The sequence below is a fragment of the Capsicum annuum genome, chromosome 7, assembly GCF_002878395.1.
Source record: "Capsicum annuum cultivar UCD-10X-F1 chromosome 7, UCD10Xv1.1, whole genome shotgun sequence".
Taxonomy (NCBI): domain Eukaryota; kingdom Viridiplantae; phylum Streptophyta; class Magnoliopsida; order Solanales; family Solanaceae; genus Capsicum; species Capsicum annuum.
The window spans coordinates 129,419,871-129,441,512 of NC_061117.1; the positions used below are offsets into that span (position 1 = coordinate 129,419,871).

A 21,642-nucleotide genomic window follows, 5' to 3' on the forward strand; every position below is an offset into this window, starting at 1 on the left:
AATTACTTAAAAAGAGCTTTGAGACAAAAATAATAAGACCACTCAGGAGGTTTAAATGCCTAAAAATAATGAGAATGAAGAAATCTGAATAATTCATGTCGCAATAAGAGAAAAATGAAACACAAATAATATTGTGGTTGATAATATTTTTGCTTACAACATTGCTATTGAAATAACGTAACAAGATGAGAATTTGGAATCAAATTGGCCGAAATGAAATAATACAATTCAAGCGGAATTGAATTCGCTTAAAAAACGTGAAGTTTTTGGATCAATAATTTGAACACCTGAAGGTGTCAATCCAATGGGAGACAAATAAAGTTTTGCTCGAAAATGAAATAAAAAAAGGTGATGTTATAAAATATAAAGCATGATTTGTAGCACAAGGTTTTTCACAAAAGCCGGACATTGATTATGTAGAGACATATTGATAAAAATCGGGTCACTTGAATAAATAAGAAAATAATACGGAATCGGAACCCCTAAGATTAAAGACAAGAAATTAAAGATAGATAAAATTTGAGAATAAATCCCCAATTTTGAGATGAAGTGTTAAGAACCCTAATTGATCTTAGTATTCAAAATTAGTGAATTAAGACTAATTATGATACTAATAGAGTCAATTCAAGAACTTAAATCTAAAGGTGATCTAGACCCCTATTTTGAAGAAATTAAAAACAACAATTAGTATAAGACTAATCACCTTCTTTAATTAACTTTAATAGAAATCAAAGATATCAAGTTAAGAATTAATCTTACCTTCTAAAGAATCGTTCTTATAAGGTTGCAAGATAAATCCCAAGTAGCCACACATAAAGGTGTAAATAAGAGAAATTCTCAATTAATAATAATGTTGTCTACTCAAAATAACAAAATTCATCCCTATATATAGGAAAGAAAAAATCTATTCCAAATAGCATGAGATTCGAATTCTACTTTATGGAAATAAATAAATCTAGGAAACTTGAAATAGGGAAACTTTTAAACTAGGAAACTTTAACTAGGAAACCTTTAAACTAGGTAACTTTTAAACTAGGAAACTATAAACTAGGAAAACAAAACATTCCGAATTTAATAAAAAACTCATGTGGGCCCAATCTTCTTGCTTTGGGCTTAGACTTGAATCATGAAATATGTGTAGCACTTAACCCATGTTCTCCATAATTTTTGGACTCATTCTTGGGTTCTCTTCCATCATAAGCATCTTCGTGATTCACATTGAAGCCCGTTAATCGTAATGCAAATGGGCCAGTCTGGATGTTATTATTCCCCTCTTCTTGAAAATAATTTATCCTTGAATTTGAATCTTTCAAAAATCAAGAAGATATGCAATAGTAAACAACATCCATTACTTGAAAATAATAATGGTAAGAACAAAACAAGATAGTGACCATGTGTCCACTTAACCCAATTAATCCTTGCATGTATAAATATACCTTTATAAAGCATGTGGACATCATCATCCCGATAGAAAATTCTCTTCCTTGTATGAGCACAATAAAATTCATGTATGGATGACATAGGAGATGATATGTGTCTCTCCAGTTTAACTCAATCAATAAATTACTATAATGGGCTTGCCAAAGATGACATAAGATCTATATAATATGTATTAAATTGAACACTTTTATTGATATATCCAAGCATCCTTGATTACACTTTCCAAAGATTTTTCCACATAAAACCTATTCACATCAGCGTAAGAATTAAGAGTGTAGTTCATCACCTCCAGAAAGATCTTAGGTGTTCTAGAAATCCCAAGATTGTGAATAAACCAATCATACACACTGTATTTGGTCTTACATGACAAAATAACAACAACAACTTGTTCCTTTTGCATGAGCGTTAGATTCATAACTGTATTTTTGATCTTTTTGTCACGAGTCTTATCTTGGATAGATCCAAAATAATTTTCTTTGCCTTTATACTTCTCATAAACATACACTTTCTCAATGAGATATTTTGTTTGGACCACCTTGGGAATAAGTTTATTCAATTATGATTCTTTTATGTAAATTTTCCTATGAGTATCTGCAAAAGAGTCAAAACAACCAGAAGAAGTAGGAATATTAGAGTTAAAATAAGAAATAACCTTATTCAAACTCTCTTGTTTTTCTCTCTCTATCTCACGATCATTCCTCTCCTTTTTACTCTCATGATCATCTCTCTTTTCTTTCCTCTCGACCTCACTTGATATCCCATTCTCTTCACACAACACAACTTTTTTTCTTTTCTCTCTTGGAATATCAACATGCACACCCTTACTCCTCCCGTTATTTTTTCTCTCAAAATTTTTCATTGTTTCTTTCACACGTTTATGATCTTCATAAACTTGGAATGGAGTTGAAGGTACAAGTTTATATTTTATTTTTTAGCTCAATAGAAACTCTATTCTTTTTTCTATCATAAATTGCGTTTCTGCCAAACTGACATGGACACCCAAGCATAATATGACAATCTTGTATTAGAATTATATCACAAAGGATATTATTGGAATACCTCCCAATGGAGAGAGGAATCATGCATTTCTTAGTCACCTTAAGTTCACCAAAATCATTGTGTTTGATTCATGCAAGTTCCAACTTATCCACCACGTATGAACTTATCACATTAGCACCACTCTCAAAATCAATAATCATAGAGCAAATATTATCTTTTATCTCACACCTTGAATGAAAAATATTGCTCCTCAAATTAGTTATATTCACCTGATTAGGTGGATTTTGGGTAATCTCGAATGAATCGAGTCGAGCAAAAATTCTTCTAAGTGCCTCGTCTATGTCGTTGTTTTAAGTCCCAATATCAGTATCCTTTTGAGACATCTCCAAAAGTTGAAGGGGAAAAATCTCTCAATTTGACTTTTTTTAATCTCACCCCTCTTGCCTTTTTTCACTCAAACTACAACTTTTGGTTGATTCATTTAGGATTTATGTATTAACCCTACTCCCTTTAGAAGTAAGATGTAGAGAGAATAAGAAATTACCAACTCCTAGACGGATTGGGTTTTGTGAGACAAGAAAAGGAAATAATTTTAAATTAAAAAATCTAAATTTTTCCCTCTTCTTAATTTTCCTTCTTGATGTTGGAAAACAAGATACACAATAAATTTGAAATTTCTTGATTTGCAAGCAACTTTTTTTTAAAATCTACTAAAACGAAAAAAAATTAAAGAGTTTTTTTTGGGGGGTTACGAAACTCCCAAGAATTATCAAGAATGGAACCTTGATAGAACCGCTTTGATACTACTTAATAAGAATCGGGTCACTTGAATAAACAAGAAAATAATGCGGAAGCGAAAATCCTAAGATTAAAACAAGAAATTAAAGATAGATGAAATTTGAGAATAAATTGTCAATTTTGAGATGAAGTGCTAAGAACCCAAATTGATCTTAATATTCAAAATTAGTGGATTAAGACTGATTATGATACTAATAAAGTCAATTCAAGAACTTAGATCTAAAGGTGATCTAGACCCCTATTTTGAAGAAATTAAAGACAACAATTAGTATAAGACTAATCACCTTCTTTAATTAACTTTAATAGAAACCAATGATATCAAGTTAAGAATTAATCTTACCTCCTAAAGAATCGTTCTTATAAGGTTGCAAAATAAATCTCAAGTAGCCACATACAAAGGTGTAAATAAGAGAAATTCTCAATTAATAATAATGTTGTCTCCTCAAAATAACAAAATTCATCCCTATATATAGGAAAGAAAAAATCTATCTCAAATATCATGGGATTCGAATTCTACTTTCATGGTAATAAATAAATCTATGAAACTTTAAACTGGAAAACTATTAAACTAGGAAACTTTAACTAGGAAATCTTTAAACTAGGTAACTTTTAAACTAGGAAACTATAAACTAGGAAAATAAATTTTTTTGAATTTAATCAAAACCCATGTGGGCCCAATCTTCTTGCTTTGGGCTTGGACTTGAATCGTGAAATATATGTAGCACTTAACCCATGTTTCTCCATAATTCTTGGACTTTTTCTTGGGCTCTTCTTCCATCATAAGCATCTTCGTGATTCACATTGAAGCCCGCAAATCTTAATGTAAGTGGGCCAGTCTGGATGCTATCACATATTTTTCTGTGGTGGATGAATTATCTTCAGGTATATAATAAATCTGGCAGTTCATCAAAAACTTTAAAACGCACTTAATGGATGTTGTCACGGCCTATTTGTATGGCTCACTGGACAATAATATTTATATAAAAATTCCAAAAACATTCAAAGTTTCTAAAGGATATAAAAGTTCACAAAAATCTTGTTCAATAATACTTCAAAAATTCTTATACGGATTGAAACAATTAGAACAGATGTGGTATAATCATCTTAGGAAATATTTAATAAAGAAAGTATACAAAAAGGCCCGATTTGCTCTTATATTTTCATAAGAAGGTTTGGATCTAAATTTGCTATAATAGTTGTGGATGTTGATGACTTGAATATCACTGGCACTCCTAAAGAGCTTTCAAATAAAAGATTTGAAAAAGATAAAATTTTGTCTTGACCTACAGATTGAGCATTTGGTAAATGAAATATTTGTCCATCAATCAATGTACACTGAAAAGATTGTAAAATAATTTTACTTGAATAAATCACATCTATTGAGTACCCCAATGGTTGTAAGATCACTTGATATAAATAAAGATCTATTTCAACCTTAAGAAAATGGTGAAGGACTTCTTGATGATGAAACTCCATATTTTAGTACCATTGGGGAAAGGCTTCTTGATGATGAAACTCTAAGTCTTATTGCAATTGGGGTACTAATGTATCTTGTCAATAATACTTGATCATATATTTATTTTGTAGTTAGTTTATTGATAAGATTCAGCTCTTCCCCAACACGAAGTCATTGGAATGATGTCAAGCATATATTCAAATATCTTTAGAGAATCATTGATTTGAGATTATTTTATTCTAATGAATCTAAGTCAAAAATAATTGGTTATACAGATGCTAGATACTTGTCTGGTCTACATAATGCACGGTCTTATATGGGCTATTTGTTTACATATAGAGGCACAACTATATTTTGACGTTCAATGAAGCAAATATTAGTTGCAACTTCTTCAAATCATGAAGAAATAATTGTCATTCGTGAAAAGAGTTGAAAATGTGTTTGGTTAAGATTAATGACTCAACATATTCAGGAAATGTGTGGACTTTCATTGAATAAGGATATTCCAACTACATTGTATAAAGACAATGTTGTATGTATAACTCAGTTGAAGGGAAGTTACATTAAAGGAGACAGAAAAAACACATTTCATAAAAAAAAAAAAAAATTCACTCATGATCTTGAGAAGAAAGGTGACATGGATGTTTAATAAATTCGCTCGGTTGATAATTTGGAGGATCTATTCACTAAAGCATTACTTACCTCAATATTTGAGAAACTGATATTCAAGATTGGGATGCATTGTCTCCGAGAAATAAAATAATGTTTGCATCAATTGAAGTAAAATACGCACTATACTCTTTTTTCTTAATTAATATTTTGTTCTATTGATTTTTCTGGTAAGGTTTTTAATGAAGCAGCAATCAAGGCGTATTACAAGATGTATATTTTTTTTCTTTCACTAGGCTTTTTTCCATTGAATTTTTCTTAGAGAGATTTTAACAAAACACATTATCTATAAACATCCATAGGAGAGTGTTATCAATGCAATGAATGTGGATGTCCATCCGTAACTCCTTTTTCTAAATATTGATGTATATTCATAACTCTTTTTAGCATTCATATTGAATGAATGATCATTTAATTCTTGTAACCTAAAAAGTCATTTGTACTATAAATAGGCGATCATATTCAGTAAAGGATACAATCAAATATACAAAAGAAAGAAAGAAATAGACATTCTTTGTCATAACTCGTCTTCATTTGTTGTTATGTATTTATATTTCTCTCTCATTTTAAATCACCATTCATTAGTTCTTCACCACTATATCCATATTTTGAAGTGAGTTATTAACTAATAATTATGTCAAATAAGTATTTTTATTTTTTTTAATGATATGATTTTTATATGATACAAGGTTAATCATCGAAAGATAATATTTAAATTCTGTTAAATTAGTAGGTGCCAAATTATAATTCAATATTATTCACACATTGGAGGGTGGGGTGGGGTGGGGTGGGGGGGGAGTTATTAATTTTCAAAAAGTACTATTTAAGTTTGAGATTATTAATAATGTAAAAATTTAATATATTAATAGTTACTTTTAATATTTTATATATTTCTTAATTTTAAATAAACAATGATATATGATAAATTTTTTATTATATCAAATAATTAGATAATTTTTTTATAATTAGTTTCATTTGATATTGATCAGGCTTCACACGGATACTGATATTAGTTACCGGTAAAAAGCAAAAATAAACAACTAATTATATTTTGATATTGTAAACTGACAAGTAATATGGATCATCTATGTTTAGTACGAATGATAAAATATAGGAACGAGGGAAGTAATTATTAAGTATTTCTATCAGAATTATAGTGAAATTGACATTAATTTACTAGTCATTCTAAGAAAGATATGATAATTAAATTTTTGTGCAACTTCAATATATACCAGATGTCGAAGGGCTCAGTGCTAGCACGGATCCAATATATTTATTTTTTGTTTTAATTTTTGCAACATAAATATAATTTGGATAATTAATTCTTAAAATAATTTAAATTTTTAATTATTGTGATTTATAATACTTTTTTTCTATTCCATTTTAAGTGACACTGATATAATTTTGAGATTCAATCGAATATTTTATATCTTTTATATTTTTTAAGTTGTTAATTACTCCTATGTGATTTATAATGCTTTTAGCATAATTTTTCAATAAGATATTAGTACTCTCTCCGTCCTAGTTTAAGTATCTTTTCATTTTTAAATAATATATGTTACTTCATGTTTTTCTCTGTCCCATCGTAATTTATGTGGCACTAATTTAATTTCGATAGTCAACCAAATATTCTATGTTGAGATATCATTTTGTGTGTATTTTACCTTTTTTATAAAATATTATTAATTTTTTAATGCTTAGATGGCCATAAAAAATAGTTAGGGATGATATAATAAAATTACGATTGAAACAACAAAACAGACATGTCTTAAATGACTTATAACAACTAATTAGAAGTGATATAACAAAATTACTATGAAAATACTTGTGAAATAAATTTAAATGGGTGTCATATAAGACATCAAGTTAATTTATCATTTTACGTTCAATTTATCTTTTTATTAAATATTATTAACTTTTTAATACTTAAATGACTTATAATAATTAATTAGGGGTGATATAGTAAAATTATAATCGAATCAGCTGAAGAAGGTAGCAAAAAACATCAAGAGTTAATTTATTATTTTATTTTTATTTTATTTTTTATTAAATATTATTAATTTTTTAATATGTAGATGACTTATATTAATTAATTAGAAATGATCTAGTAAAATTATGATTGAAGCAGCTGAAGCAGATAGCACAAGCAAGTATGTCAAAGACGTACCTGCTTATTGTCCTTTATTATTAGTAGTAAAAGTAAAAGTAAATATTAGATTTTATTTTTCGTGTGATGCAAGGCCAAATGTTACTTTTTCTTAAATAACATTTTTATTGTGCTTACAAAAATTAGGCGACATGTGCAAATATAATTTCGTATAATCTTATTGGTTTATTCACTTTTTATGTTATGTCTTATTTTTAAAATTTATGCTTTAAAATAAGTTATATATTATGAGGTAGTAAATCAACTTATTAAAGGTAAGAATTTTTTGGTTTATTTTTTGTTATATCTTTAAAAGTACTTCTTTTTTGACACAAACATAATGATTGCAAAGTATTCCATGTGCCCATTTTTACATATCCAGTATATTAAAAATAGTTATCTAATTTTATTTGTCCAATTTAAAAAAAAAAATAAGAATTAATTTATCATTTTATATTTATTTTAATTTTTTTGTTAAATATTATTTGTTTTCTAATACTTATTTAATTTATAATAATTAATTAAGGAGTGATACAGTAAAATCACAGTTGGAGCAGTAGAAGCAAGAATGTGATCATGAGCAGCCTACTCCAGCTGCTCAACTTTCACATATATTTTCTATTAATTACTTATAATAATTAATTAGAAATGATATGTTGAACTCTCACACTTATATGATAGGAGGAGAAAATAATTATTTTCACTTGACAGCAGCTTAAAGGAGAGGATACTAAAATTAGCAGTTTAAAGAAGAGGATACTAAAATTTCATAAAAACAAGATAATAGACTTACAACCATGACTGAATTGCTCATACTCACATTTAATTTGTGTTTGTTGAAATGTCAAAAAGTAAGAAAATTATCAAGCGAAATAATTGATGTATTAGTAGGATTGCATAAGAAGATGTTACACCAACACCGCTATGTACAGATGCAAAATATAACTTTGTCAAAAATAGAAAACAACATAATAACATTTATATCTCCACTAATATGAAAGATATCCTTCCAAAGTCACTCGTTAGAAATTCCAGTAATTGTGTTTTGCAATGATGATGGCTATCGATTGAAATAGGATCATCATTTACCAACTTGAATTGTATTTTCTCTATCAAAATTTCGTGTGATTCATCAAATAGTAATACTAATAGTATCATCTTAAAACGTTTGAACTAATTAGCATGAATGGCATGCAAAGCACATGTGCTAATAGTAGTAATAAGGTGACGGGTATGGATGATTAACTTTAGGATACTTGATCACCCACTTACTTCGGTCATGTCGATATTAATCACTATTGTATAGGTCAAGAGTGAAGGAGAGCCTTGAAACAACTCATAAAGTTGTTGTCATGTGACCAAGAAGTCATGGATTCAAGCCTTGTAAACAGCCTCTTACAGAAATGTAAGGTAAGGCTGCATACAATACACCCTTGTGGTGAGGCCCTTCCCCGGACCATGCACATAGCAGGAGCTTTATTTCATCGGGCTACCTTTTTTTTTTATTGGTATAGATCAAGAGTGAACTACGCTTTTTCTCTGTTCGTTTTTCAACTGTATCACTTGCTTGGCAAAATTTTGGAAGCGAACTTTAAACATAGTTCACGTTAGAGGAGAACATAAAACTTGAAGCGTAGCAATGTCATCAGACAAAATTTTCACAAGCGTCAAAGATATACATTTTCTGTTAAATTTAGTACAACAGGAATGTTTCTTCCTGAAATTTTGTCATGCCTTAATTTCTAAGCTAATTTACACCTACTTGATCTGAAAAATAATAAATTTAAAAATTCTCTCACTGATAAAGTTTGCACCTTACAATAAAGTAGCAATCGAACTAATCTAATATCAACTGTGCCACAGGACATGCAGGGACTTTGAAAGGTATGTAAATTCACGTCAAGTATAAAAGACACGTCATGAGTTGCTTCCATCAGCTGCCTAGAACACAAGGTTCTACCACCTCACTTACAGTTGGAATATGCTGATCTGAGTTGTTCGCAGCCTCAAGGGAAATGTGTTGAAAACGTATTCAGAAGTTAGTGCATTTAATTGGAGCACCTTCATCGATTAAATGATGCAGCTGAGTTGTCATCATAATGTCCCCTCCACGCATTACCACTGTCAGTTCCACTGCTAGCTTGGTTTGGTATTGGCACATTACCTAAATCTCCATCCAAGCTCATTTGCTGAACTTCAGCAGAAGACAGTATTTTGATGCTCTGAACACAGCTCACAAACTCCCTAACAAAAATGGGAAAATTTGAAATATCTTGTAGTAGTAGTACAACAATCATAGTACAACATACAAGTCCAACACTTACTCCCAAGGATCGTCACCAACAAGTAGTATATCATTCTCATGGTCAACATATACAAGCTTCCACTCAGTTCTTTGAGGATCTTCAAGCTGTCCCTCAATTCCAAACATACGTGCTAGATCATGCCTTAATTCATCATAGCCTACGTAGCGAGTGACATCTATAGTTCTTCCCACAGAGCCTCGTTTTTGAACCTTCAAAATGGGAAAATGATATTAAAAACATACATTACGGGAATGAGACTTAACACAACTAATCCATCATATGAAACTTGAGACGAGGAAACACATAAAGAGTGATAAAAGAGAAAAACATGTGTGCAGCTCACCTTTGTATATGTTCTCATGCGTTGAGTCTGATTCATCCATGAATTATTATTCAGAACCCCATTGTCAATAACAGCAAGATCACTGGCACATCTTGGCTTATATGACATGTTTGGCACCCCAAATTGTTGAGAATTGATCCCAGCATCAGACAACTCAGTTTCTATATCCTTAGGGGCATTGCCAAAAGGAGAGAATAGGTTTTGCATATCCTTTCCAGAATCATAATCCCTTGATAGCAAAGCATCAGGGTTCAATCCATCTATATTATTTACTGCTGAAGGAAGACTGCTCCTAGAATGTGATTGAACATCACCATCCACACATAATGCAGGCAATGAAAAGTTGAAACCACTATAATCCAGCCCATAGGACGTTGTCGATGAGGCTGCCTCTAAGTTCTCAGTACCACTAGCTTTGTATTTAGACTGCTCTGAACCTTTTGAGAATGGTGGTTCATGTTTTATTCGAAATTCGGATTTGTTTTGCTCTTGAGAAGGATCAACTACCGACTCATCCACCTGTAGTGCTTGCTCTTGGTTCCTGGTCAAGAAGTTTGGTGGTGAAACTTGGAAATTGTTTGTAGAAGGAGAGGTTGAACATGAAGGAGCATCTCCATCTGTAGCACCAGAAATTCCTTTGATTGTTATAGGCAATTTGTTCTGGTTTTGGAGTTGGTTGAAAGCATGCTGGGGCGACTGGAGATGTGTGGCTGCCATCATGATGCTGGAACTTAATTGCTGATGAGCAAACTGGAGCTCTTGTGGTTGCCGGTTCTGTTGTTGCTGGGACATACGTGGCTCCAGGGTACAGCTTACAGGAGATAATAGCTGTGCTTGTTGCTTCTGCTGCTGCTGTAGTTTATTAAGAAGCTGTAGCTGCAGCTGCTGCTCCGTGAGGCTCTGCTGTGATGATGGTTGCACTTGGGGCCTCTGCATCAAACTTTGTTGCAATAATTGAAGTGGAGCTTCTTGTGGTATAGTGTGCTGCTGCTGGGATTTTTGCAAGAGGTTAGATTGCTGTTCCACTTGTTGCTGAAATTGGAGGTCCTGTGCCAAGGATGGCGAAGGAAATGGATTTCTATTGACAGGAACATTTTGCTGTGATTGGATACTAGATGATAGTACCTGTTGTTGCTGAAGTTGACCATATATCACAGCTTGTGGAAAAGTTTGGTTTGGTATCTGGTTAGGAGATACACAATGATTTACTGGTGATGAATTCACAGTCAAATGTTGCTGTTGGGATGGACGTTGTTTCTGCTGCAGCTGCTGCTGTGCTTGCTGATGAAGCTGTGGTTGTGGCTGTGGCTGTGACTGCTGATGCAACATGTGTTGCTGTGGCTGCTGCTGCTGTTGTTGCTGTTGCTGCTGCGAGTGTTGTTGTTGCTGTTGCTGTTGCTGCTGCAGGTGTTGTTGCTGTTGATGTTGCTGCTGCTGTTGTAGTGTGTGTTGCCGCTGCTGTGCAATTATAGGAGACTGTAACGGTGGTTGTTGCTGTTGGGCCCATGCTAATGGTGGCTGCTGGATTTGACCAAATTGTTGGTTTAGCTGATTTGGTTTGTTGAACTGGAGATCTGGTAATGCTAATGTAGGTGACTGAAAGTTCAACAACTTAGAATGGTCATCAGTACCGATATTACTGTGCAAGACACTGGCAAGTCCGGTTTGGGCAACTGGCAGATGATTGTTTTGTTGCATACTCATCCATTGTACCAAGCTCAGTCCAGGGAATATTGAGCTTTGAGCATCTTTTAGACCGAATTCGTCACTGATCCAAGGCATCCCCCTCTTCAAAACATTCTCTATATCGGACTCATCACCTACAAAAACACTACTTCTTTGAGGATTATATCGAGAAAGCTGCAGTAGACTAATTTTCTTCTTGGGCAAGTACAGACGACGAAGATGAATCATGCTAATATCTATAGAGCCTGACTACGGCAGAGATCATGCTGCTACTACTAAAAATTAATTTGATGAACATCCTTGATACTTCATACACCAATGGTTACACCTATTTCCATACATAATTAATCAAGATAATTTTAACTGCAAAGCAAAACTGGAAATTCCAACATCTCCTGTAAGTCGAAGTCGAGTTTTAACCATAATGAACCGTTAAATAGCCTTTTTGCAGGGCCAGCTCGACCATAAAGCCACAAAAGCAATGGCTTGGGGCCCCAAATTTTTAATAAATATTTTTACTAATTGACAACAAGATGTACATATGGCGCACAAACACATAAGATGCACGTACGTCGCACAAGATGCACGTATGTCGCACAAGATACACGTACGTTGCACGAGATGCCATGAGTCGTACGAGATGCACGTGTGATGCACACAAAAGCTAATTTTATTGAATATACTAAAACCTCTTATTAAGATTTGGCTTTAGGCAACCAAATTCGTTGAGCCATCCCTAAATCTTTGTTTTAGTTCTTTTTAACCTTTGAACATTATAAGAGACAACTAAACGTTGAGTAGCTTACCAGGAAAACTTGGCTGCTTATGAAACTTGGGCCTGAAAAATGGAGGAGGACAGATATAAAATGGTGTCACGACAGGCTCAATATCCCAAATTGAAACTCTGCTTGGACGTTCCCCGGCAGTTGATTCATCCCATCCCACCTAACAAATTAAATGAAGAAATAGTTTAGGATTGGGTCAATGCAAATGCAGTTTATTATATACCGCCAAAAAACATGAAGCAAAGTACAGGCACTGCTAATCTGGAGCAGTAACTGAGGACTCAGTGACATTGCCTAATAAAAATAGTCGTATATGGTATGACTGAGAAATATATATCAAGAAGCACGGCGACCTCTACTATGACCACTAAGTTAAAATATCAAAATTCTAAGAAAATTCTTGGGGACAAATTCTAGATGACCGAGCACCTGAAGATTACGCCACTGTGAGTTCTTCCATCGTATGGGGTCCAGATCACTAACACCCGTTATCGTACCCATGTACCTACGGACTCCAGATTCCTCCGTTTCAAACATCATCCGAAATCGCATGCCTAGTGAAACTTGTGAGTACATAGATTTACTATACTTGGCCAGAGGAATTACAAATTCAGAAGGGCTAGCCCTGTCAAGAACAAAAGGATCAAGATCTAAAAACAACTGTAATTCAACATTTAAGTCCTAACACGTAATGTTTTTAATTTAACAAGGTGGGTATAGTACCTAGGATTGTAAAAGATAGTAAACGGGCTGTTGTTTGCAGCAGCATGAGCTGCAGCAGCAAGGATCCCAATGTGCATGCTGTCACTAGATATAACAGATGAGGACAGGGCTGGCTGCTGTCTGTTCGCTCGTTTTATACCCAAGAGAAGCTGTGACTTTTCATCTCTACATAAAATTTTCCCAGTTTAGCAACAAGATGACTATCATATCAACAAAAAAAGAAGTAACTGACTTTTCTGTTACCTTATGAAAAGGACAGAATCACCGGCACACAACCTTTTAGAGGAGATAAAGACACTCCAACCAGTAGTCAAAAGGTGTCTTTTTGGTTGACCTGAAATCATGTAAATTAGTTTCAATGAACCTTGTTACCACCTATCACTGACCAATTTTTATCTGATACATTGATGGCTCCAGTTATCGAGGGGAACAAGTTCACAATTTTGCTCGGACTCTTCAAAAATGAGACCAACTGCATGCGATCATCTAAAAGTAGTGCATTTTTGGAGGACCCGACACCGGCACATCATCATTTTTTGAGAGTCCGAGCAACATAGATTCACAATTCACTACAAGAGCAAAAACATGACACTAGGACTAAGTTTCTTTACATCAGTGTCCTTGAGAAATTTCCACTACAAAATAAGCTCTCTTAATAAAAAGATATTTGAAAACTTGAACCAAGAAAACTATTAAGAAAAATATTATTAGAATCACATTTTTCATAAGCTGAGGTGGATTTGGAGATAAAAGTTACTACTGCATATGAAAACGAAGGTTAATTATTTGAGTCATTTAGCTTAGCAGTCCGACATGGAACTGTATCCTTTGGAGACTGCATATGAAAACGAAGGTTAATTATTGGTGGTGGAATGAAGAAGTTAAGAAGAAAGTGGAGACTAAGAAGGGGGCATATGCTAAGTTGGTTGAGAGTAAGGATGAAGAAGAGAAGCGGGTAAATAGGGAGGAGTACAAGTTAGCGAGGAGGGGGGCTAAGCTAGCACTTACGGCTACTAAGACGGCGGCGTTTGAGAGCTTGTATGCGGGGTTAGAGGAGAAAGGAGGGGAAAAGAGGTTGTTTAGGCTGGCTAAGGCTAGGGAGAGGAAGAGTTGTGACCTCGATCAGGTCAAGTGCATTAAGGGGGAGGATGGTAGAGTGTTGGTGGAAGATGTTCACATTAAGAAAAGATGGCAATCGTATTTTCATAGGCTCTTGAATGATGAAGAGGATAGAGTTATGGTGTTAGGGGAGCTGGAGCAATCAGAGGAGCGTCGTGATTTCAGTTATTGTAAACATTTTAAGGTGGAGGAGGTCAGAGAGGCTATTCGCAGGATGCGAAGAGGTAGGGCGACGGGGCCTGATGAGATCCCTGTGGATTTTTGGAAGTTTGCTGGAGAGAATGGTTTAAGGTGGTTGACCAATTTGTTTAACGGCATTTTCGAGTCTGCGAAAATGCCCGACGCATTGGAGATGGAGCACTATGATTCCTCTGTATAAGAATAAGGATGACATTCAGTGTTGCAACAATTTTCGAGGTATTAAGTTATTGAGTCACACTATGAAAATTTGGAAAAGAGTGGTCGAGTTGAGGTTGAGGAGGATAGTCTCTATTTCGGAGAACCAGTTTGGATTTATGCTCGGGGGCTCGACGACGGAGGCAATTCGAAGACTGGTGGAACAGTATAGGGAAACAAAGAAGGCACATGGTGTTTATCGACTTGGAGAAGGCATACGACAAAGTCCCTAAGGAAGTTCTTTGGAGATGCCTGGAGGTGAGTGGGGTCCTGGTGGCGTATATCAGAGCAATCAAGGACATGTATGATGGAGCTAAGACCCAGGTGAGGACGGCGGGGGGTGATTCTGAACATTTCCCTATCCTGACAGGGTTACATCAGGGATCTACTCTTAGCCAGTTTTTGTTTGTTTTGGTGATGGATATGTTGACGCGGCGTATTCAAGGCGAGGTGCCCTGGTATATGCTTTTTGCAGATGATGTGGTTTTGATTGATGAGACTCGGGGGGTGTGAATGATAAATTAGAACCTTTGAGTTTAAAGGGTTCAGATTAAGTAAGAGCAAGACCGAGTATTTGGAATGTAAGTTTGATGGCTCGAGGGAGGGGGATGACGTGGTAGTAAGGCTGGAGTCTCAGGTGGTGTGTAAGAGGGGTAGTTTCAAGTATCTTGAGTCCATGATTCAGGGAAATCGTGAGATTGACGAGGAAGTCTCTCACCGTATCGGGGTGGGATGGATGAAGTGGAAGCTCGCCTCGAGGGTGTTGTCTGATAAGAAGGTGCCGCCCAAGCTTAAAGGCAAATTTTACAGGGTGGCAGTCCACCCGGCCTTGTTGTATGGAGCAGAGTATTGTCCAGTCAAGAACTCTCACATTCAGAAATTGAAGCGTTGGATATGTGGGCTTACTAGGGGTGATAGAGTTCGGAATGAGACTATCCGAGAAAAGGTTGGAGTGGCTTCGGTGGAGGACAAGATGCGGGAGGTTCGTTTGAGATGGTTCGGACACATGATGAGGAGGGGCACGGAGGCACCGGTTCGTAGGTGTGAGGGGCTTGCTTTGGATGGTTTCAGACGGGGCAGGGGTAGGCCGAAGAAGTACTGGAGATAGGTGATTAGGCGGGACATGGAGCAGTTACGGCTTACTGAGGACATGACCCTAGATAGGAAGATCTGGAGGACGCATATTAGGATGGAAGGCTAGTGCTATTTTGGATAGGTAGGGTAGGGCATTACTCGGTGGGTGTAGTATTCTTATTATGATTTCTTGTTGCTTGTAGGATTACGATAGTTTACTAGTCTTTGTTTACTCTTTCCCTATATGTGGCGTCTCTATGTTTTGTCTTGTTCCAGGTTTTTTGGTATGACTTTGATTACTATTCCTTGTCTTGAGCCGGGGGTCTATCGGAAACGGCCTTGCTACTTCCCCGAGAGTAGTGGTATGGACTGCGTACATCTTACCCTCCCCAGACCTTACTATGTGGGAATACACTGGGTTTGTTGTTGTTGTTGTAGCTTAGCAGTCCGACATTACTGTATCCTTTGGAGAGAAACCTTAAATGTCAACTCGTAGCATAGTGACCCAAAGTGTTGCCTCATTAGTAGTTCCACACAGAATTAATTATCAAAACTAAAGCGTCCAACATAAGAGTAGAAGATCGTAAAGGTACCTCGATATATATGCCTGAAAGTCCATGCTTGATCATGCAAATCTCTAGCCATTAGCTCCTGAGCAGGAGGTTGCATAGAATAGTCCTACAAAGAAGCTCCCTGTCAGATGCAATAAAGTAGATCGCTTCTCTTGAAGACACTTTGGTCAAGATAAACATACCAGAGGAGGAAATATCTTCTCGGCTGCACGACGAGGAACGGAAAATCCACCATGGGTGCTTGTATCACTAGCTGTGAGAGTTTTACAGAAGAACTCAGCAGGCTGCCTGTTCTGCTTAAGGCCCATATCAGACAAAAGTAAAGCCTCCTGGTCATACTGCAGAATCAAAAAGCAAAAGTTTGTTTCATACAACTTCTAAAGGAGACGGTAAAAAGTATTTGACCGCAAAGATGACAGCTGATATTGCAAACAGCATAAGGACTTACTTTGTTTACAGGTTGAAGAGTCATCTGAGCATAGACCTCATCGGTTTCAGTGTCAGCCTAACAAAAATGTAACAAGAAAAACATGTTTGGAAAAGGGAAACTCCACTGCTCGTTAATTTTCCGTAATAGAACAATATTTTTCTACTTAATTCATATAAAATGAGGCAAATAAACAATACAAAACTTAAGAAGTACAGTGATCCCAAATGAAAACACCCATATTCAATCATTAATTTTAAGAAAAATATATGGAAATGGAAAGACAATTCATGAAATCGTAAATCCCAGCCAATATGAGGATAGAGGAAGATGCCATACATGTAAAGTAACGTTGTGTAACATGCAAATCAACTTGGATGGAAGATTAGGATAACTTGGAATTCCATCTGTCTCCTTTTGCATTGATGCCGCCACCTGCATAGATTGATATCGAAGTAAGGTTTCATCATCTTGGGGGTAGTAATACTCCTATTCAACTCCAAAAGAAACATACCTGCTCACTGTGACCTTGAGGAAAATATACCACAAGGCTTCCAACAGGAGGCAAAGAAACCAATGGGCCAGCACAAGCGTGCCATAACTCTGAATTCATGAGCTTTCTTTCTCCTGTTGCATTATGATACAAACTTACACATATTTACTAAATTAAAGTCCAATTGTATACAAATATACATATGATGCTTTGATATGCTAGAAACTAAGGTCCTTTATGTGCAAAATAATTCTCTTGACTACCAGATCTGTGAGCATCATTCATGCAACCAAAAAGGAAAATTTTCTCCTGTTTCTCCTTTTTTTAGCCCCAACTGAAGGATTATCTCACTGGAACCTGTATTAAAAAGAAATATTAACTACTGGTACATAAAGATAAGGAGTTAAAAATGGCAGCCCGGTGCACAAAGAATGCCGCGCTAGCAGGGTCCGGAGAAGAGCCGCACCCAAAGGATGTGATGTACATAGTCTACCACTCTACCTAATGCAGACATTAGTGGCTGCTTCCACAGGTCGAACCCGTGACCCATAGGTCACATGGAGAAAACTTTACCAATGCTCTAAGGCTCCCCATCATAAAGATAAGGAGTCCCGCAAACCAAATGATTATAAAGCGTCAGCAATACCAGGAACCTAAGTAAATATCACGTGACCCTCAAACCGTTGATATGTGTGACCCTCAAATAGTTGTATACCTAATAGCAATCAAAAACTAACCAATACTAGATAGTTTAAACATGTCAATGACATGCGAAGATAGCAGTAGTTTCTCGATCTTGTGATTCATGAAAAGAACTTACCTTCTCTTCTCAAAGAAACCCATGTGAGAGTATGAACTTACGGCAAATAGATTGTATTAAAGCATCATGAAGGCAGATCAAGCAAAATCTGCAGTATTTATTTTGTTCCTATTCCAGTGATAACCTCGTTTTCAACTCTGTTCTTACCCCTCCTAATACTTACTTGTTACCAAAGCACAGCCTACTTAATAGACCGAGAATGATGCACAGAAATCGAAAATGCACTTTCTGCTCCAAAATGGAGTAAACACAAGCTGCCAGGAGTAGTTTAGGCATTTTTAAAGGCAGTGAACCAACCCCACAAAAATGGAAAGTGGACCATCCGAGGCATCTGCTAAATAAGAGGTCAAAAGTGAAACTTAAACGAGTAGCAGATATTGGGTAAACCAATTTTGACGGTTATCCAGTATATAATCCGAATTTCAACTCAGAAAGAAGACATGAATCCGTAGATCAATTACACCAAACAGAATTTGTACTCCTGGATATACAAATTGTATTAGTAACATTTTGCTAATGCACCGAAATCACTAACAAATGAAAAGAATAAACAACTAAAAGCAGTTAAGAGAAAGTGTACTTTTGTTCTCAATCCTTTGTAATACAAATGTTTTTCTAAGAGAAAAATTGAAAAACAGGCAATATTCAAAGGAAACTTGAGCATTAAAATCCAACTTACCTTAAGAAAAAACTGCATATTATGGTTATTAAGTGACAAAATAATCAATTGAACGCCTTGTGTTAAGCCTTATTACAATAGCAAATCAAAGCTAAAACATGGCAGCAAATTCCACTTATTATATCCCCCACCCCCAACAGTCTGAGAGGTCATAGGAAGCAAAATGAAGCACAACTAAGAGAATTTTTTAAAAACAAAGAGGTAGAAAATGCAAAATAAAAAGGATTGAATGAGGTTGTAGGAATCACCTTCTCCTGAATTAGGTATATATCCGTTTGATGGTGCCTTCATTTCAGCAGAAGTTGCACTTCTCTCCAAAAAGAATTTTAAGAGAAGAATAAAAATAAGAATTGGTGCAAAACAAATCTTTCGCGTAATTCCAGCTACAAAATGCTTTTCACGTTCTCAAGATAGAAAACTCCATCAATAATTATTAGGTACTAAACCACCATTAGCTCCATAATTGCATCAGCCCAAATTATCAAATATGATCACAAATTCCTTAAATGTAAATATGCTTTTGCTTTTCCATTGTCAACAAATCGTCAGCTTGTTCCGGTCACCGGAAAATCAAGAACTAGCAAATAATCTTATAGATATGGCTATCCAAAAATGGGAAGGCAGAAAGAATAATAAAGTTACACATCACCCCAGGTGCAAGGTGGTGGGGTGGTGAGGGGGGGGGGGGGAATCAGAGAAGTCGCCGGAAAATCAGACGCCAATGATAACGGGAGCTGTTTTATATTGCTGCTGTACTACAACCTTTATACTATTCTATTCTATGCAAGATTATTGTAATAATAATTAAAAATAATATATAGCCTGTGATATGATTGATATACGTATGTGTATATGTTGTATTATTACGTTTTGTGAAATGGGAGAGAGAAGTAGTAGAGAACAAGCCGACATAAATGAACTGGACAAGGTTAAATAATGAGTGAAATTACAAGCCATGTTTTGCTCCCACAAGACATTTATTTCCATCATTCTCAATCCAACTATAACCAATCTTTCTAGTCAAAACAATTACTCCAGCTTATTTCCTTCGTGCACTTTATGTTTGGCTTCATATATTCTATTCCTCTCAAATTATTTGAAATATTTATTAAAATAATTTATCTTAAAATAATTGACATATTTAAGAAGTTAACATACAATTAACTACTTTTTTTTCAACTACATTCAAAGATTCATTCAATAAAAGAATAAATAAAAACATATTAGTTAATTTTGCACCTCTTATTAATTTCTCCTTAAATATTACATAAAAAAAATATGAGGGAGTACCTATTAAGAAAATTATATCTGAAATAATAATTTTAAAATATTACCTTTATTAGTTATAATTCATTTAATTGTTGAAAAGTAAATATAATTTTTTTTTGGTCGAACAGAATTGCATAGAAAATAAAATACGGTTTTAGTTACAAAATACAGACTTCAGCCCGGTGTAGTTGTAACATAAAATGCGTTTAGTTATAATATTTAATGAAGTAGCAAGGATAAATAAATACAAAATAATAAATTATCTCTTAAATTTTTAAACTGGATAAATAAAATTAGATAATTATTTTTAATATATTAAATAAATAAAAATGGAGGGAAGAATAATTAATTGATGCAGGTGAATCTTTTTTATGACTTATACTCCCTTCTTTTCTTTTTTACTTTGTTAGTCTTTTACTTGTTCATTAAATCAAGAGAAACTAACTGTTTGCTTTTAATATTATCTTTATTATTAAATAAATATAGAAAAATAATATAATTAAAGCTTTCACAATATTATTTATAAAATTAGTTAAGTATAATAAATTTGTGAAAAGTATTCTCTTTGATCCATTTTAATTGTCACACTTACCAAAATAGTTGAGACAAAATAATTGTCACTTTAAAAAATAAAAAATAATTAATTTGTTATGAAATAATAAAGAATAAAGAAAAAGAGTAGAGAGAATAGAGAGAATAATTGTTATTTCTCTTGAGTGATGATTTACAATGAAGAAAGTCCTTCTATTTATAGGGAAAATTTACTCCTAGTTTCTGCGCAAAAGACAGATACTTCAAATCCTGATAGATGTCAATTAGATCTTGATCGACATTCACTACAACTGATATACATTAATATCATAATACTTTCGCTTAAATGTCTAATAATATGCATATAGGTTGTCTCATTAAAAATCTTACAAGGAAAATACAGTGGGACAAAACCTCGTAAGCGAAAAAGAGTACAGCGCGTATTAACTCCCCCTAATAAGAACATACTTGAACCTTTGCATTCTGATCTTGTGCACCATCTTCTTGAAAGTTGCAGTTGGAAGAGACTTAGTGAATAAATCAGCCACATTGTCACTTGAACGAATCTGTTGTACGTTAATATCACCATTCTTTTGGAGCTTATATGTATAAAAGAGTTTTGGCGAAATGTGTTTCGTTTTATCTCCTTTTACGAATCATCTCTTAAATTGTGTTATGCATGTTATATTATCTTCATATAAAATCGTGGGTACTTTGTCACATTTCAAACCACATTTTTCTTGAATGAGATGTATTATGGACCTCAACCACACACACTCTTGGCTAGCTTCATGAATATCTATAATCTCAGCATGGTTCGATGAAGTGGCTACGACAGACTGCTTTGTTGACCTCCAAGATATGGCAGTACCCCCACATATGAACACATAGCCTGTTTGAGACCGAGCTTT

The 21,642-nt window shown here is 34.5% G+C and overlaps 1 protein-coding gene across 4 annotated transcripts; it reads right to left on the reverse strand.

The window, feature by feature from the left end:
* Positions 1-9,134: 9,134 nt before the first annotated feature.
* On the reverse strand, positions 9,135-19,853 carry LOC107878007 (auxin response factor 19). Of its 4 annotated transcripts, none has more exons than XM_047393730.1 (14): positions 19,180-19,851; positions 17,454-17,566; positions 17,279-17,374; positions 16,961-17,017; positions 16,695-16,850; positions 16,534-16,618; positions 13,595-13,685; positions 13,352-13,516; positions 13,058-13,253; positions 12,650-12,788; positions 11,283-11,977; positions 10,158-11,144; positions 9,833-10,023; positions 9,135-9,752 (listed from the first exon to the last, which is right to left on the reverse strand). In XM_047393730.1, exons 1-14 carry the CDS (start codon positions 19,220-19,222, stop codon positions 9,572-9,574), a joined length of 3,195 nt encoding a protein of 1,064 aa, XP_047249686.1. In that variant the 5' UTR covers positions 19,223-19,851; the 3' UTR covers positions 9,135-9,571. The 4 variants fall into 4 exon arrangements, with proteins under 4 accessions (XP_047249686.1, XP_047249684.1, XP_047249687.1 ...); XM_047393728.1 differs by adding an exon at positions 17,696-17,789 and having other exon boundaries at positions 10,158-11,977; positions 19,180-19,316; XM_047393731.1 differs by having other exon boundaries at positions 9,135-9,748; positions 10,158-11,977; positions 19,180-19,853.
* Between the last annotated feature and the right edge of the window lie 1,789 nt (positions 19,854-21,642).

Excerpts from the sequence above, each read along its gene's own strand:
- LOC107878007 (XM_047393727.1), bottom strand. The coding sequence starts at position 19,222 with ATGAAGGCACCATCAAACGGATATATACCTAATTCAGGAGAAG. Across the intron at positions 13,686-16,533 it reads TTTCAGGCATATATATCGAG|GTCAACCAAAAAGACACCTT; the intron begins GTACCTTTACGA and ends ACATGATTTCAG. Across the intron at positions 13,517-13,594 it reads GATTCTGTCCTTTTCATAAG|AGATGAAAAGTCACAGCTTC; the intron begins GTAACAGAAAAG and ends AATTTTATGTAG.